Genomic DNA, 16,024 nt, shown 5'->3' with positions numbered 1-16,024 from the left:
ATTTTTACCTTACCTAACCGTCTAAACCGCAGATCGACGCATAGCGAAGATAATCCGTAAATTAGCTGAAAATCAAATCAAATCAGTCTTAATTGCTGCCCCAATAGGTTTGGCTCTGAAATTGCTGGAGATGTGCAGCTTACACTTAAAGCTCTCAGTGATCGCTGATGTCTGATTACTGTGTCAGTCACGCAGACATGAACCCTGATCCAAGTTTTCAGATCATTATCCAACAGTAAATATGATGATTTGTAACGCAGTGCTCATAATTTAGGTGATATTGTTTAATCACGTATGAGTTTGTTTTTCTTTACCGCTGCAATATTTTATTTTTACTCTATAGTTCTCCTTGTTTAGGTCTCATGTTTCATCTCCTGTGGGCCGATTATTTATGTTCCCAGAAGCATCCATCCAGCATTTTTTTGCTGTCTGTAGGTGTCCCTACAATGTGGCATTTATCACAACAATCACAGGTCGCCGTGTTGTAATTATGTTTCAATGAGAAGGCAAACAGCGAGGATGCCGTCAAATCGTCCAATCAGCCTGACGCGTTCAGTGACAGCTCGTCCGTCGGCGCGCCTCTCTCGGTGACAGCGGCAGGTCTTACCTTGGTGAGCTGAGCGATCTTCTTGCACATTTTGCTGTGCATCTGGTAGTCGTACAGCTCCTGCTCGATGTTCGCGAACTCTGCCGCAGTCCCGTTAACGGCGGAGCCCGGCCCGGGAGGCTGTGCAGCCTTACCGGCGCCTGAAGCCATAATGAACCCCCTTCCTCCGCCTCAAGGGAACTTTCCAGACCGGAGGATAGTCAGAAATGATACTCCCGCCTCTCAGATGAAAATTCCCACCCAAATCGTGTCAACTTTTTACTCGTGCATTTCATTCCTCTGTCGGTAGACCCCCTCCCGTGAACAGCGATACGCTGGGAAACATTTGGTAGTGGATCGGCGGGGCTCTCCTCGTGCGTTCCGGTTGTTGCCCCCCTCTCCCGCTATCCGCCCGGTGATCGCCGAGGTCACACGCTGGAAGTCCATCGGGGACGCGCTCGCGCCAACCGATCCTTCCCTGCTGTCAACAGATATTTCTTATTCTCAGGGGGAGCGCTCGAGGATTAGGCATATAAGGGGCCTCGTCCAACCACCTGTCTCGCGTCTGGGGCGGAGAGGGGCGTGTGTATCCTATGGAGCATTACCGGAGACAGCTCGAGAAGCGCACTGCTGCAGTGCTGCCCCGCCCCTACCGGCGCTGCTGTATCGATGCCGATCACCGTGTAGAGGAGGAGGAGGAGGAGGGGGAAGAGGAGGAAGAGGGTCTCTGGGGTCTAGTCGTGTGATTTTACTCCATCAGTCATATACTGTAAACAGAATCATTCAGAGCGTGAGGGATTAAGGACAAACAGCAACATATTATATTTGTAGGCTATTTCTCATGAAGTAGGTCTACGTCTTGTATTAGACTGTCACCACTACTACTGCTAGCTACTGACCAGATTGCTATAGATAGACAAATGGTAAAAAAAAAAAAAAAAAAATGTTTTTACTGTTTTACTGAAATTAACGAATTTCAGTAAGGATGGGCTCCAGTAAAGGTCTGCAGGTAGGCTGGAAAGTGCAAACACTTTCTCTTATGCTAGTGGGCACCATGGATTAAGCTGAAAAGTGTACACTATCAATTTAATACTGTATTTCCATAAAGTTGGGGGACTTGAAAGAAACAGATGACCAAAATATAGAAGTGGAGCTCTACTCATTGTTAGGGAGAAAATCTCAGCATTCAGTAGTGAAGAAATTGGTGCTGCACCGGGATGTCTTATGTTGGAGGATTTATTGAACTTGAGCTCAAGGAGAATCGGGAGTCATCAGTACAGAGAGCCGTGTCCGTTGGTGACATAACCAGAACAGGAGAGCATTACGCACAGAGTCAAGATTTGCTGTTGTCAAGGCCTTGGTATCAGTCAAATCTCAAGCTGTCCCTGAGGGAGACGAAATTCCCTTACGTTTATGCTATAGTCCCTACATAGGTAAACCTTCAAGAATACTGAATCCTATGCTTTCCATTACTCAGCAGCACCTTTTCATGAGACCACCTTATCTATCTAAGTCCAAGTCCTCCTATGCTTTCTGCTGGAGACAAATTGATTCCTTCAAGAAAAAGAATAATAATAATGACGTCCCCAGGGTTATTTCCTCAACACTTGACAAAGATACAGAGAAGCCAAAGAAGACCACCAACTAGTTTCATGATAAGTAAATCAACTGTGTTATTAATGGAGGAGGAGACCATTCATTAAACTCCCCCCCAAAGTTTTTTTCTGTCAGTCCAGGGTAATTGAACCAGCAACCAAGCTGGTTCTCCATCCTCAAGGCCACAGCTCTCCTTTGTCATCCAGTCAGTAGGGGCTTTTATCCAGAATTTTTAAAAACCTTTCCCAAGCATTCTTGCCCATGCACATCAGGGCTATGAAATTAGGCAGGATTTGAACTTCTCTCAGCTCTTCTTTATTCATTCTTCTATCAGTTTTCATTTATCCAACTGAGTACAACAACACAAATGCCTTCATAGAGACTGAATGAAAATGCATCTAATGCCCCTTTGTATGATTCATCATATTTGAGACAACATTTGAGACTACACAGAGTTCTTGGAAAGAGACCAGTGAGGCAGAGAGATGACAGTGTTTTCGCACCTCCTTTTTAGTATGGCCTTTTGGAAAAACAACAGTATATGTGGGTGGCACATCTTGTGTTTGTTTAAAGTATACTGAGGCCTTAAGATGTGGCCACAGCATAAGATAACAAGGCAGGACCAACCTCAGAATGTGCTTTATAGTAGGGCACATGTCCAAACAAATTTACAGTGAATCAAATGATCACAAATGAAGAGGCACATTGCGAACCTGAGGCAGTGAGATATATGTTGTCACATGACTTCAAATGTATACACAGGTCTGTGCGTTTAATGGAGCAATTCAGGCTATAAATAAATTAAATTAAGCGGTGCTTTGTATATGAATGAATGCAAGGTAGTTGCATTTCATTGTTTTAAGACTGCATGAGTGTGTGGATTTCCCAAAGCACGAAAGCCTTTTTTCCCCATCTTTTTGGCTCATGACGTTGTAGGTGTTATAGACTAATGGAGAGACTTTCAGCCCTAGCATCGCCGGCATAAATATTTCATACAGAAATACACCTATCAGATAATCCTACGCCCACATGCACACAGGTCTAGCAGAGTAGAAGCCTAACAGAGTATATTAAAGTGATTTCCAGAGATAGATGGCTGCTGTTGCCATAAAAGAAGGCGCGCTGCCTGTGGTGACATTCATTTCTGTCCTTCTGTCTGCTGTGACTGCATTGGACATTGCAACACCAACAAAGAGTTTACACATTGTTATCCATCCAAATAGGCAATGAAATATCTGCTGATTGCTGTTCAGTTTCATCAGACAAAATAAGCCACATGATTACCTGGTTCTTTCTATTTTTTTAAATAGGAAGTCGTCTCCTAAAATTCAACCAAACCCATTTTAGGTCTGTGTAATATTTTTGTTGTAAACTAAATGATGATCTTTGAGGTCCTGGCAGTCTCAGTCACTGCTGTCTGAGTGCCTTCATATAGACTATGGACTTTTGTTCCCCAGATTTTTTCCTCAGAGGCAACCTAATACCAAAGCTGCCATTATTGTTACAAAATTCATTTTAAATATATTTTAGTACTATTTATATTTATAACTAGAATCATAAAGATTAAAAAAAGAATCAATTCGAAAATATTGACTGTAAAGAAATATGCGGGTGGGATGCAAACAAAAGTACACGTCAAATAAATTTTTCTCGAAAATAATTTCTGTCATTTAAGGTAGTTTTTATGTTCTTGTGCTCATTTGTCAGAAAAGTTTGGTTTTAATTATTTGATGCTATAAAAAGGAAACATCATCACTGACAGCTCAGCACTGCTAGTCAGATGGGTGTAGGAGGGGAACAGCGCCACCACCAGATCACCACTGCACAGAGCACAATCTTGCTCCAATTCATCACCATTGTAAGAGGGCAAGCACTAGTTTAGGTGATATTTTAGATTAATTTTTTGTGCAGTGGATGGATGTGGACCTTTATCATCCATGTTTGAACCTTTAAAAATAGGATGTGATTTGACGTGAATGATTCTTCTCATTCTTTTCATTATTATTAACTTGATAATGCATAATAATAATTATTAAATAATATTAAATTAATTATATTTAAATTATATTATAAATTAACATTTTTTTGATTTGTAAAATGTCATGAAATATTGAGATATTTCTATCAGTGTTTTCTGGCGTTGAGCAACCGGACGCCAAACTGCAAAGATGCAAAGTTTACAGTATACAGAGAAAAATCAAATCTTAACAGCTGTGAAGATTTTCGTTAAAAAGCCATTTCTTAAAAAAAAAAACACAGTTGACTAATTTTTTTTATTCTATTAATTAATTAATGCGCTTTACCGTTTTATTTCAGCTCTACTACTTATGTAGGGACAGCACTGAGACATAACAATGGAGCAGCCTGCCAGGGTAAACTCGGGGCCAAAAATATATAACGTACGTACGTCATTACGTTTGTCTCATACCTCAGTTATCGCGAGAAAATACGACAACTGCATTTGAAAACAGGCGGCAGTGTTGCGGGAAGAAATCAGAGAAAGGTAAATTCCGGAAACTCATAATAGATTTATTTTCTCTGGATAAAATAATGTCCATTTTAATTTTCTTAAAAACGACCATGTAAAGTGTCTTGAGGGACTGAGTCCCATGCGAGTGAGCCGGGTTACTTTGTTTTTCTGCTCTTTCTTTCTGTGGGAGTTGCATCGAGGTGGGGCTTAGTTAACGTTAGCTAATGAGGCTCAAGGGACTGCTGCTGCCGTTAGCGTTCAGTAAATAGTGGAAGTGTTAGTTGAGTTACAACGAAGAAAGTTTGTACGACTGACTGATTCTGTTTTTATTTTGGCTTTCTGTGAAGGAAAGATGACTGCGGACAATGAAATGGACATTAAAGAGGCGTTTCAACGCGCTCAGAAGGGCCACAATAACAAGGCAAAGCTGGTGGCAAGCCTGAGGAGCCGCTACAACAAGGTAAGTCCTTTGCGGTGATAAGTGAAGCTAAAATTGCTCCTAATTCAGCGGGTTAAATATATGTTTGCCGTGTCTTCAAACAAATCAGAACGTGAGAAGACTTTTGTGGGCGTGGATGTTTGTTATTTTGGCTTAACGTTCCTCAGAATTGGTTCTGGTAAAGGAGGTAGGACTAATTGAATCTAATCAGTCTTTACAAGATAGGTTTATTTGTCACACACAATCATTCACCGTACAATGTGCAGTGAAATTCTTCTTTGTCCCTGCTACCAAAAATAGGTAGGTTTTAAAAAGGATAAGAGCATGAAAATAAGAAAAGAGTGCAGGGAGAAATGTGAATATATTGCCCTAAATACTACTTAATGTCTTTAATTTTTAAGTCACAATTTAAATGATCTTCAAGTTGGAGCAGACTTAAATTCTTGGTTGGTGGTCTTTAGGACATATGTATTGCATAGAAGGTGATAGCTGATTTTCTGTGTTTTGTTTGGACTCTGGGGACTGTAATCAGTCCTGTCCCAGATGACCTGAGAGTTCTGTACAGTTCTCTCTCTCCTGTTGGGAATGAATATTGTCCATTTTCAATGAAATCTTGTTTCTCCTGGTTTGCTTCCCCTGTCACCTGTTATTGTTGACATCCTTCATCTCTTCTAACAGCTTGAGGATAAGACACTGTTCCATGAGGAGTTTGTCCACTACCTGAAATACGCCATGATTGTCTACAAACGTGAACCTGCAGTTGAAAATGTCATTGAGTTTGTTGCAAGATTCGCGACAAGTTTCCAGAAGGAGGAGGAGGAACAGCAGGAGAATGAGGAGGAGGAAGAGGAAGAAGAGGAAGAAGAAGCAGCTGAGGATGATCATCCATTTCTGAGTTTCATTTTCAACTTCCTGTTGGAGGTATAAACATTACATGAATATATGTGGTTAAAAACCCGAGACACTGTTTGTTCTATGTGCACTCAGTGGTTAGAAAAGGTCAACTTTGTGACAGATAAATGTTTATACCTACTGCTAAAACCTCTGGTCTGGATATGAACATTTGCTGTGATGCTCTGATGTAATTAATGTTCCTGCTGTTGATTAATCTGATCTTGTCCTTTCCCATCTGTCTCTGTTTCTTTTGTTCCATCTGTTTCTCACTTTTACACACTCTTGTGGTATACAACTATTTTTTCTCTTTGATTTTTGTCCACTCTGTATTCCTGTATTTTCTTGCCAATTCTTTGTTCACTCCAAACTGTTTTGACTGTTGCATTTTCTGCCTTTCTTTCTTCTCAGTCTCATAAAGCCAATAGCCATGCGGTGCGTTTTCGTGCGTGCCAGCTGATCAACAAACTGCTGGGCAGTATGTCAGAGAATGCCCAGATAGATGATGACCTCTTTGATCGCATCCACCAAGCCATGCTGGTCCGTGTCACTGACAAATTCCCTAATGTGAGGATTCAGGCTGCTTTGGCCATGACGCGTCTACAACAGCCAAAGGATCCTGACTGTCCAACCACCAGCGGTTTGTTTGTTTTGCTTTTCCTGGCCCCTCTAGTTTTTTATTGAACAGGAGACACTGCAGAAATTCCATATGTTGTTGACAGCCATTTGTAGTACTACTTCTGTCTATTTAGAACAATATGTTTATGTTCAGCTATAAAATGTGATACCTCCATAATGTTGCTTTGAAAAACATTTTTGATGACCAAATTCTTTGATCTAACTGCTCTATATCTTTCAACTGTTTAGCATACCTGCTGATTCTCGAAAATGATAGTAATGCTGAGGTGCGGCGTGCTGTTCTTTCCTGCATTGCAATGTCCCCTCGCACCCTCCCCAAAGTAATCAAGCGCACGCGGGACATCAAGGAGAACGTCCGCAAGCTAGCCTACCAGGTAGCCATTAATTATAAATGCTGTCAGATGATCCAGTTTCCAAACACATGCCAAATGCAGATAACAATGTAATGAAGTTGTTGTCTTGATCTTACTCAACACTTGTTAAAGTTGTGATTTGAGATTTACTCCAGCCCCAGAAAAAAAAATTCTATTTTTGTTTTCTGTTTTAGGTTCTGGCTGACAAGGTTCATATTAAAGCCTTGACCATCGCACAGAGAGTTAGTCTTCTGCAGCAGGGTCTCCATGATACCTCAGGTATTGCAAAAATTAAAGCTGCAACAAGCAATTATTTTTAACAATCAATATGTCATTTATTTTCCTGATTGTTTGTTTAGTCTGTGAAGTGGCAAACAATAGTAAAAAAGAAAAATACAATGACACAAAATCTCACATACATCATTAAATTGGAGTAACTAGAATCATTGATTTTGTCATTCTTGAAAAAGATTGAAACAATTAATCTATTATAACTAAAAACAAAAGTAGCTGATCAACTGATAGTTTAAGGCCTGAATTCCGTCAATTACCTCAAATGAATATGTCTCAATGAGTGACTGTTTGTGTTGTAGAAGCGGTGAGGGAGGTGGTTTGCTCTCGTCTACTGCCGGCCTGGCTACTTCGGCTGGAAGGTAACATTGTAGAGATGCTCCACAGGCTGGATGTAGAGAACTGTGCACAAACAGCTCTGGAAACACTGAAAGCCATCTTTAAAGGCACACCAACTGAAGAGCTCCTTCAGAACAGAGTGCAGCTCGACAACCGGTACACCTCAAACCTTATCTCTGTAACACCCACATGTGACATAATAAATAAAATACCCTGAGATGGAGATTATGTGTGCTTTTCAACAGGAAGCTGATCCCAGAGGACTCGCTGTCCTGTGAGAGTGTGCTTTACTGGAGAGCTCTGTGCGAGTTCATCAAGGCTAAAGGAGATGATGGTGATGAAATGCTGGAGCAAGTGTTACCAGACTCTGCCACTTATGCCGACTACCTTTATGGGTGAGAGATGATAATTAGCTCACTGGATTACATTTGTAGTGTTCTTGCTGTCAGCTGAATATTTCACCCTTCTTGCAGACTAAATTTTTGAGCAGACAGCTGATCAGTTGCAACAGGCCCTACAGCAGCTTGTTGTTTAAAAAAATAGGGTTGACAGATTACCTAAAACAATAATCAGGTGCCCATATGGACAATGAAACTAGGTTTTCATTCCTCCTGTTTATAGTGCGAGACAGAGAGCCATTCTCAAAGCCTTTTTTTTTTTTCCAATGCAAGTGATTTGGGAATAAATCTACAGATCAAATTTCAAAAACACATTCGAAATAGGTAACAGATGCCTCATATAAGTGGAACCAGTATCTTCCAAAATAACTATCTTTGTTGCCATAAATTCCCTCGATTTATTTATTTTTGTTGCAGTTACTCCACAGTTGCTCGGAATGGAAGCACTGGGGAAAGTCAAAGTATTCAAAAGGCTTTTACTGAGGAACATATTTACTTTGATTTTTCGAGTGCATGCCAAAGCCTCACATTAACATCAGAAAAAGTTTTGAATAGACTTTTGCTGAGAATGAGGACAGTGGCTTTTGTCCCACCTCACTTGCATTAGATTAGAGGGACATTAGGAAGGGATCTATGTCTCATTTTAGTGATCACATGGGAACCTGACTACTGTTTTAAGACAGACTCGAACAATTGTGAGCCTTTGGTTTAATGTAGTCTTAAGTAGTTGTTCTGTGGTCCTCAGGATATTTTAACACCGTTGCCTTAATCAACATGTTGTTACTCAGGTACCTTACGGCAATCCCAGTGTTCACAGAGGAGCTCTTTCTGTATGTAACTGTGTGGCGAACTCATTGCTTATGTTCAGCTTAACCCCGCTAGTTATGTTAAACTGCGGCGTTTACATAAATGAAAGACAAGAAAAACAATTTCTGTTGATGCTCAGTGCTCTTTTTTTGTTTCAGTTTACATGAACAAAGTCACAGCTGTGGTCAAGTTAACATGCATCAGGGACACAACAGATTGTGCATTATGATGATGTTAATATTTAGCTATTGACCTTCTATTATTACAGGTAACATCTTTGTATTTGTTGTACCTGTGAGCTGTTAATATTTTATTCTTATAGGTCTAGTTTTGCTTTTGACTGACATTAAGACGATGAAGCCTTCGTTCATCTTCAAATTAGTGTTCACAAAACCACATATGACCTATTTATTTTCCACAGACTTCAAAATATTACTTTTAGCTTAAATCCACACTTAATCATTCTTTTTAAATCCCAGGACTGAAAATATCATCCTTTCTGTGCACCTGCCTAATGCGTGTGATGCTTTAATGTGAAATAATCCTTAATTAAATTTGCTGTGACTGAGTGGCATGCTTAACATTTATCTGAAAATAAAATACACTTAACATAAGCTGCAGGTTTGTATAAATCCTTCAGTGGCTAGCTGAAAGCTGATATGTTGGTGTAAGTGTGGTTTGTAGCTGGTGTTTGTGCCTTTTTATATAATTGTGTTTTTTTATGCTCAGTTGTATCATAGGCCAGCCTAAATTTAGTCTTTGCTGTCGCTGAGTGTGAACCTGCATTATTGACTGTACTCTGAGAGCTGTTTTTATCACTGACTCTTGACTCGGACTGTCGTAGATATCTGAAGGCAGTGCCTGTGCTGTCAGAGGAACAGAGGGCCGACTTCAACCAGCTGGAGCTGGTCATGACCAAGGAGTTCATTTCCCAACAGCTCATCCATCTCATTGGATGTCTGGACACCAATGAAGAGGGCGGCAGGTAAAACAAGGAGTTGTGTAGTTGGAGAGAGAGAAAAAAAATGCAGCAACAAAGTCTTATTAAATATGTGGACCGTTGGCAAGACCACTTGTGCTTGTTCTTAAACCCAGAAATTTTTCTTTTTGTCAAACAACTAGTCAAATCGACCAAATGTTTCAGATAAAGACTAGTGAACGTAATGGACTTCTTAGTCTGTTACCTGATTGGTTAGTTAAATATCTGGTTAGATGTTGTTGATTGTTGCAGCTATTCTCTGTTAAAATAAGAGATTTAGGCAATGCTTTGAGATCTGAAACATGTTCATTTAGTTTGGCAACAGATCTCTGGGATCAGTATTTCAGCCGTTTGTCCAGGCCTGTTTTGTTTTGGGTATGAAAGCCCTTCATTTTGTCTAGTTTTCAAAAAATTACGAGCTTGCTGAGGTGTTGTTATTCATATTTATTGTGTTGTGTGTTTTTGTAGGAAGCGCGTATTGGCAGTCCTGCAAGAAATGTTGGCTCTTCCACAGACTCCCTCCTCCTTGGTCTCTCTTCTCACTGAGAAACTCCTCACACTCATTCCTGATGACCACAAACGCATCCAGACTGTAAGTTACGTTTTACACCTAAATCAGAACCTTTATCTCTGCTGTAAATTCTGCTATACAGGCGGGAATTATTTATCATTTTGTTAATTTGTCACTAAAGGTCTTTTGTTTGAGGTGTCACCAAATGAAACAGATTTTCTATTCAGTGCTGGTACCATTACCACTGAGACTGACATTGTATTACACAGGTGGCAGAAATCATCTCAGATGTGAGGGAGCCCATCATGGAGGCCAGTCGGCCTGCAGATGAGAACGAGAACCGCCGGCAGCAGATCCAGGTGGATAACACTCTGCTGAGTGAAAGCACACATGAACCACTAGATCTTTTTCAAATACCCTACTGTTTTCTTTCAAATTATTGCAAGGCTACAGAGAGAGCGATCGATTGATTTTTCTGTATTATTAATGAATTATTAATTAATATGTATTATATTATTAATTAATGAATGAACTAAATTGATTAAAGCTTCAGAATGATCCTATTAACTTAATTTCCCCTTTCGTCGCATTTATTCCTTAATTTTACTTCAGCTAAAATCACTGGTTACTTGAGAAAACAAATAGATACAGAGGGATTGCTTACAACTTTGAGCTTCAGAAGGGATGTCAGTCCATCTTTCAGCAAGCACTGAGTGTATGTAATATCTTGAAGGCCAAACATTCGCAGAGGAAGTCAATCCTAGCCCAGGTGTTTAGCTTCTATCCGGTCTGTGCACCTGCTCTCTCTCCCCACCTCTTTCTTTTCAGTGGGTAAAGTGACCTCCAGAGGCTTGTAACCTGTCCCAGAGCCTCAGCTGTTGTTGTTGGAGTAGCAGTTACCCAACTCAACAGCAATCCTCAGGAGTGTATTTCAGCCAAGGAATGACTCTCCTGTTTATATCCCCACCCCCAGCTAGCAGAGGTGAAGGTGCGTATCTTGGAGGCCAAACAAACCCTGGAGGATTGTATCACCGCCCAGGAATTCAGCCGTGCTGCAGAGTTAAAGGACTCCATCACAGAGCTCGAGAACCGCAGGAACCAAGTCATCCAGGAAATCGCAGAGAGCAGCCAGCCGGCCGACAAGGAGATCCGCACCGAGAAGGTTCGTAACAACAAATGCAGTTAAGAGATTTACTTTGTGAAATAAAAATGTCAACTAAAGTTCTTTGACGTTTTTTGTTTGTTTGTCTGTTCCAGAATGACCCGGAGACTCTTCTGAGATGTCTTACAATGTGTGCAGAACTGCTGAAGCAAATGAGCATCAAGACACGAATTGGTCCAACTATGAGTGCCTTAATGTCCTCACTGGTATAAGCCCATACTGCACACATCATCATTTATTGCACTAATGTTTCTGTTGATGTTCAGATCACAATCTCTGAATGCAGTGTGTATACATTGTTTATTGCATTTTCCCTACCACACAAGCTGAAAGATGAAATATGTGTTAAAACAAGAAATTTACAGTAACATGGCAGATTGTCTTGTAAGCATCTAAAACAAAGAATGAGAGGACACAGATACGTGTTCTTATGCCACCTTGTGTCTCAGGCCTCAACTGTTTCTACAATAGTAGTAATTTATTTTGTTGGTGTTGACCTACTGATAAAATCTTGAATCAGAATCATCTGTGATTATTTGCTTATTATTTGAATTGTTTGTTTTGGGCAAACATTCGTGGATGCACAGAGTGATGTGAAGTCAGTAAAAATTGGATGATGTCACTGCTTTTCTCCATCTTTGTCAGATCCTGCCCAGTATAGCAAATGCTCACCCTGCTGTCCGTAACATGGCCGTGGTGTGTCTGGGAACATGCACTCTGCACAGCAAGGAGCTGGCTAAAACCCACATGGTCCTGCTGCTACAGGTGAGAGTTTTATCTACCTAAACCTCACAAAATAGATTTCTAAACCTTTCAGTTGTTGAGGTTTTGAGATTTCTGCCGCTGAGAGTTGGCCTGCTCCAATATAGTGGAGCTAAATTAAATTTCATTTGTGGTATTTAAACATTTAACTGCAACTTAACTGCACAAGTAGCCAATATAAACAGCAAGCACGTGTCAGCAAACTTAAATTTATGCTTTGCATAGCTGTTGTCTGACAGGTTAAATATGCTAAGCTGAAAGCGCCAAAAAGAGTCGACTTGAAAGTAGTTTCACTGGGTAAAGTGGCTGTTTTCTTTTCCCAGAATTCACATTTGGTGTGTGCGTGTGTGTGTGTGTTTTCAGATTGCCCAGCTGGATGAAGTTAAGATCCGTATCAGTGCTCTGCGGGCCATCATCGACCTCCTGCTGCTGTTTGGTTTTCAGCTGCTCTCTGAAGCAGCTGCCCCTCAGACAGCCCTGCCCTCCCAGTCACCAGACAGACAGGAGGAGGACCCACTGGTGACTGAGGAGAAAGGAGATGGACCTGAGGACAGCGCACAGAGTACACTTGTGATGCTTTCTGAGTTCCTGGACAGTGAGGTGAGGAGGGAATTTTTTTTTCACATTCTTCATTTCAGTAGAAATATACATCTAGTCTTTGGATGTGAAACAGGAGAAGACAGTTTTATTCTGGTCGACATTTCAGGTGTCTGACCTGCGTACAGAGACAGCGGAGGGCCTTGCCAAACTAATGTACACCGGCCGTATCGCCAGCGCCAAGATGCTCTCCCGTCTGGTGTTGCTGTGGTACAATCCCCTCACTGAGGATGACACTCGACTGCGGCACTGCCTCGGCGTCTTCTTCCAGCTCTATGCCCGCGAGAGCAGGTCACACATGCACACATGTACAAGTTGCATTGTAATTTTTCTTGTCTTCTTGTTATTAGTATCGTTACTTGTCCTGGTGAAGTTCATTGTCATGGAGTATAAACCAATACAGAGTGTATATTTGCATGTATTAGGGTCCACCAGGAGGTTGTGGAGGAGAGTTTCCTGCCGACTGTTCGGACTCTGATGAATGCCCCAGCCACTTCACCACTAGCTGAGGTGGATATCAACAATGTAGTCGAGCTGTTTGTGGAGCTCACCCGTCCAAGTGCACTTATCAAGCCGTCAACTAACACAGAGGTAAGAAACATCACGAATCAATCAGTCTCTCTTGAGAAATTGCTCTTCGGTGTTGCTATGTTTAATGGCGCGCTAAGCTGTTTATCACAGCTGTTGGAGTCAACTGTTATTAAAAGGCTTAATTTGATAACAGCTCAATGAGGCAAAAACAAATCAAATTTATTGAGTGCGCATGTCTTCAGGAGGTGTGCGTCCATGACTACTTGGCGGTGCGTATGTGTGGAGAGATGCTGAAGGACCCCACAGCCCCCGAGGTGCGTCTCTATGCCAAGACTCTCAGCAACCTGGAGCTCAGCAGAGATGAGACTGTCAGGAAGGACCTGCAGACGCTGCTGCAGCAGCTTGTACAGGTACTTACAGACTCAAATAGCCATGCCAGCAGTTCTGTGGAGGCTGCACTTAAACGCTGTGATAATGATAATAATATGTTGAAGCAACTTTAATCTTTACCATATTCAAACTTAGATTAGCTTGTTAGCATACTAATATTTTCTAATTAGCATCAAACACAGAGTACAACAGAGGATAATGGAAATGTCATTAGTTTTGATGGTACCAAAGTATTGTGCAAATGTTAACTTAGATGGTGGCGCTAGATGAAAAGTTAAGGGTATTCCAAAGTTACTACAATACTTCTGAAGGGAATTTTAATGTGACCCAGATTTCATGAGAATCTGGCTATTATTCAGATTCACTTTTTCACTTTAGAGACAAAGCTACTGGAACTCCTGGCCACAGCACCAGCGGGAACTTTGGTGGCCTGGCTTGCAGTCTCCATTCCAGTTCATTCCAGGGGTGTTTGATGGGGTCAGGGCTCTGTGTGGGCCATTCAGGTCGTGCTGAGGTGAAGGGCGGCCTTCCCCAGGCTCTTTCTGCTAGGTTGGAGGCATATCATTGTCCAAAAATTCTTGGTATGCTGAAACATTAAGATTTCCCTTCACTGGAAGTAAGGGGCCTGGCCCAATCCCTGGAGAAACAGCCAAATACCACACCTGAATTCAATTATAAAGAGATGTAACCGAATACTTTTGTCTATATAGTGTTTTTCAGACTGGGCCAAAATGGAAGACCAATGTAACAGCACATTGCCACTGATTGTGTGGCTGAGAACACACAGCCACTTGTACTGTTTCATGTCTCTACCGCTCTGCCTCTTCACAGATCCCATGTTTCATTTCTCCTTTTTCCATCCTTCTTTTCTTCAGGTGGTGAAGGACCGTGTCTGTCTCCGCGCTCTGGAGAAGATGATTTATCAGCTGGTGGACTCAAAAGAACAGGCCGAGCTCCTCAGCGCCAGCGCGCTACAACCGCTGGACGTCAATGCAGATGGTATGCATGCAAACACAGTCACAGTCTGTATAAAAGGCCACCATGTGTTCTTCTGAGCATCTGTTAACAAATGTTACCTTAGCGCCTGTGCCTTACTACATTTACACCACACATGACAACTCTTCCTGTAAGTCTTGATATATCTATATATATATATATCTATATATATATAGATATATATATATCTATATATATATAGATATATATATATCTATATATATATATATGTTACTTTATTCTATTCAGTGTATGCCTGTCAAGACAAAAATACAGCTAGCAGAGATTAACTGCAAAAATATGAATTTCTGCCTGCCATGTTTCCACAGAGGCTGCAACAGACGATTTATCTAAATCTGCCAAGAGAGCCAAAAGAGGTAATGCAGGTTCTGTATACTCTTCTAAAACTGCACTTGTTCAGAATGGCAACATATTTTTAGAGCTCTTCTTGTCCACCTGAGCCAGTGAGTTGACTCAGCTTTGTGAAGTAACCTGAGTGCATGTTTGCGTAGGTCAGAGGAAAACCTGCGCAGCCAAAGGAGGCAGAAAGCCGAGCAGGAGAGCAGAATCATCAGAGGAGAGGTGGGTGTTTTAACAGCCTCTGTCAGTGTATACCTATGTGTACACACTTTGATCAAATCACTATATTTTTTTCATTACTCATATTTATCTTTTTCTACTGTTTTTTTTTGGTTTTGTTTTTGTTACAGTGATGGAGAGAATGTTCCAGAGTCAGTCCCTGTGGTGCGACCCTCACGGAGGGCCAAGACTGCAGCTCTGGATAAGACAAAGTTGGACCTCAACCCTCTCATCAACCAGGAGGCCAATGTGTCATAGGAGTTTGTTTATGGAGTTGAAATAAGTTCTTTTTAAATCTTTGAGCACTCCAGTCTAACATAACTCACATATACTTTAGTTGTGGGAATATTTAGTTTTATAGTACAATGACATTAGTCATTGTAACTGAACCTGCTACATCTGACTTAATAGTCTGAAAAATAGGTTCACCTCTTTATATGTTGTCATATTTCTTCTCAAGTTGTTGTCTGTGTTTGCCAGTTTCACATTCTGTTATTTTAATCATTAAACTCAAACATGTTAATATAACTTGTCTTCAGTATGTTCAGTTCAAGAAAATTGTTTGTTCAGATTCAACCATTTACTTTATACCAAAGAAGAAAAAGTAGTATTTTATGTAAGATGTTATCAGATAATCCTGAACATTTTTCAGTGTATAGCAGCATCTCACCATACTCCACTCTGCATTTCACTGTACTCTACAATAAA

At 41.0% G+C, this 16,024-nt stretch overlaps 2 protein-coding genes across 7 annotated transcripts in view; one reads left to right on the top strand and one right to left on the bottom strand.

Moving 5' to 3' along the window:
• Nucleotides 1-7,620, bottom strand: part of fam184b (family with sequence similarity 184 member B) — a 28,670-nt gene extending 21,050 nt beyond the window's left edge. The window contains exon 1 of one of the 4 annotated variants that reach the window (XM_046413867.1): nt 7,526-7,620. Coding sequence is in view for 3 of the 4 variants with exons in the window: in XM_046413841.1 (XP_046269797.1) it covers nt 608-757 (150 nt within the window). In the remaining variant the exon portion in view is untranslated. Of the gene's footprint in view, nt 1-607; nt 1,325-7,525 lie in introns of those variants that run through there. The other 3 variants (XM_046413841.1, XM_046413858.1, XM_046413850.1) reach the window with 3 other exon arrangements.
• On the top strand, nt 4,543-15,844 carry ncapg (non-SMC condensin I complex, subunit G). 3 transcript variants are annotated; one of them, XM_046413915.1, is made up of 22 exons: nt 4,543-4,685; nt 5,000-5,112; nt 5,770-6,012; nt 6,394-6,622; nt 6,850-6,995; nt 7,169-7,253; nt 7,568-7,760; nt 7,850-7,999; nt 9,654-9,794; nt 10,257-10,380; nt 10,569-10,658; nt 11,273-11,461; nt 11,557-11,667; nt 12,107-12,226; nt 12,587-12,823; nt 12,930-13,111; nt 13,246-13,411; nt 13,597-13,761; nt 14,617-14,740; nt 15,067-15,114; nt 15,250-15,319; nt 15,448-15,844. In XM_046413915.1, the coding sequence occupies exons 2-22, from the start codon at nt 5,005-5,007 to the stop codon at nt 15,572-15,574; spliced, it is 3,048 nt and encodes a 1,015-aa protein (XP_046269871.1). In that variant the 5' UTR covers nt 4,543-4,685; nt 5,000-5,004; the 3' UTR covers nt 15,575-15,844. The 3 variants fall into 3 exon arrangements, with proteins under 3 accessions (XP_046269871.1, XP_046269854.1, XP_046269864.1); XM_046413898.1 differs by having other exon boundaries at nt 13,594-13,761; XM_046413908.1 differs by having other exon boundaries at nt 4,567-4,685; nt 5,005-5,112; nt 13,594-13,761.
• The last annotated feature ends 180 nt before the right edge of the window (nt 15,845-16,024 follow it).

This window comes from Scatophagus argus, chromosome 2 (assembly GCF_020382885.2).
Source record: "Scatophagus argus isolate fScaArg1 chromosome 2, fScaArg1.pri, whole genome shotgun sequence".
In the NCBI taxonomy this organism is placed as follows: domain Eukaryota; kingdom Metazoa; phylum Chordata; class Actinopteri; family Scatophagidae; genus Scatophagus; species Scatophagus argus.
The sequence above is the reverse complement of the archived record's forward strand: the minus strand, read 5'-3'. Positions and strand labels throughout refer to the sequence as shown.

Excerpts from the sequence above, each read along its gene's own strand:
- ncapg (XM_046413898.1), top strand. The coding sequence starts at position 5,005 with ATGACTGCGGACAATGAAATGGACATTAAAGAGGCGTTTCAACGCGCT. Across the intron at positions 6,623-6,849 it reads TGACTGTCCAACCACCAGCG|CATACCTGCTGATTCTCGAA; the intron begins GTTTGTTTGTTT and ends TCAACTGTTTAG. Across the intron at positions 12,227-12,586 it reads ACATGGTCCTGCTGCTACAG|ATTGCCCAGCTGGATGAAGT; the intron begins GTGAGAGTTTTA and ends GTGTGTTTTCAG.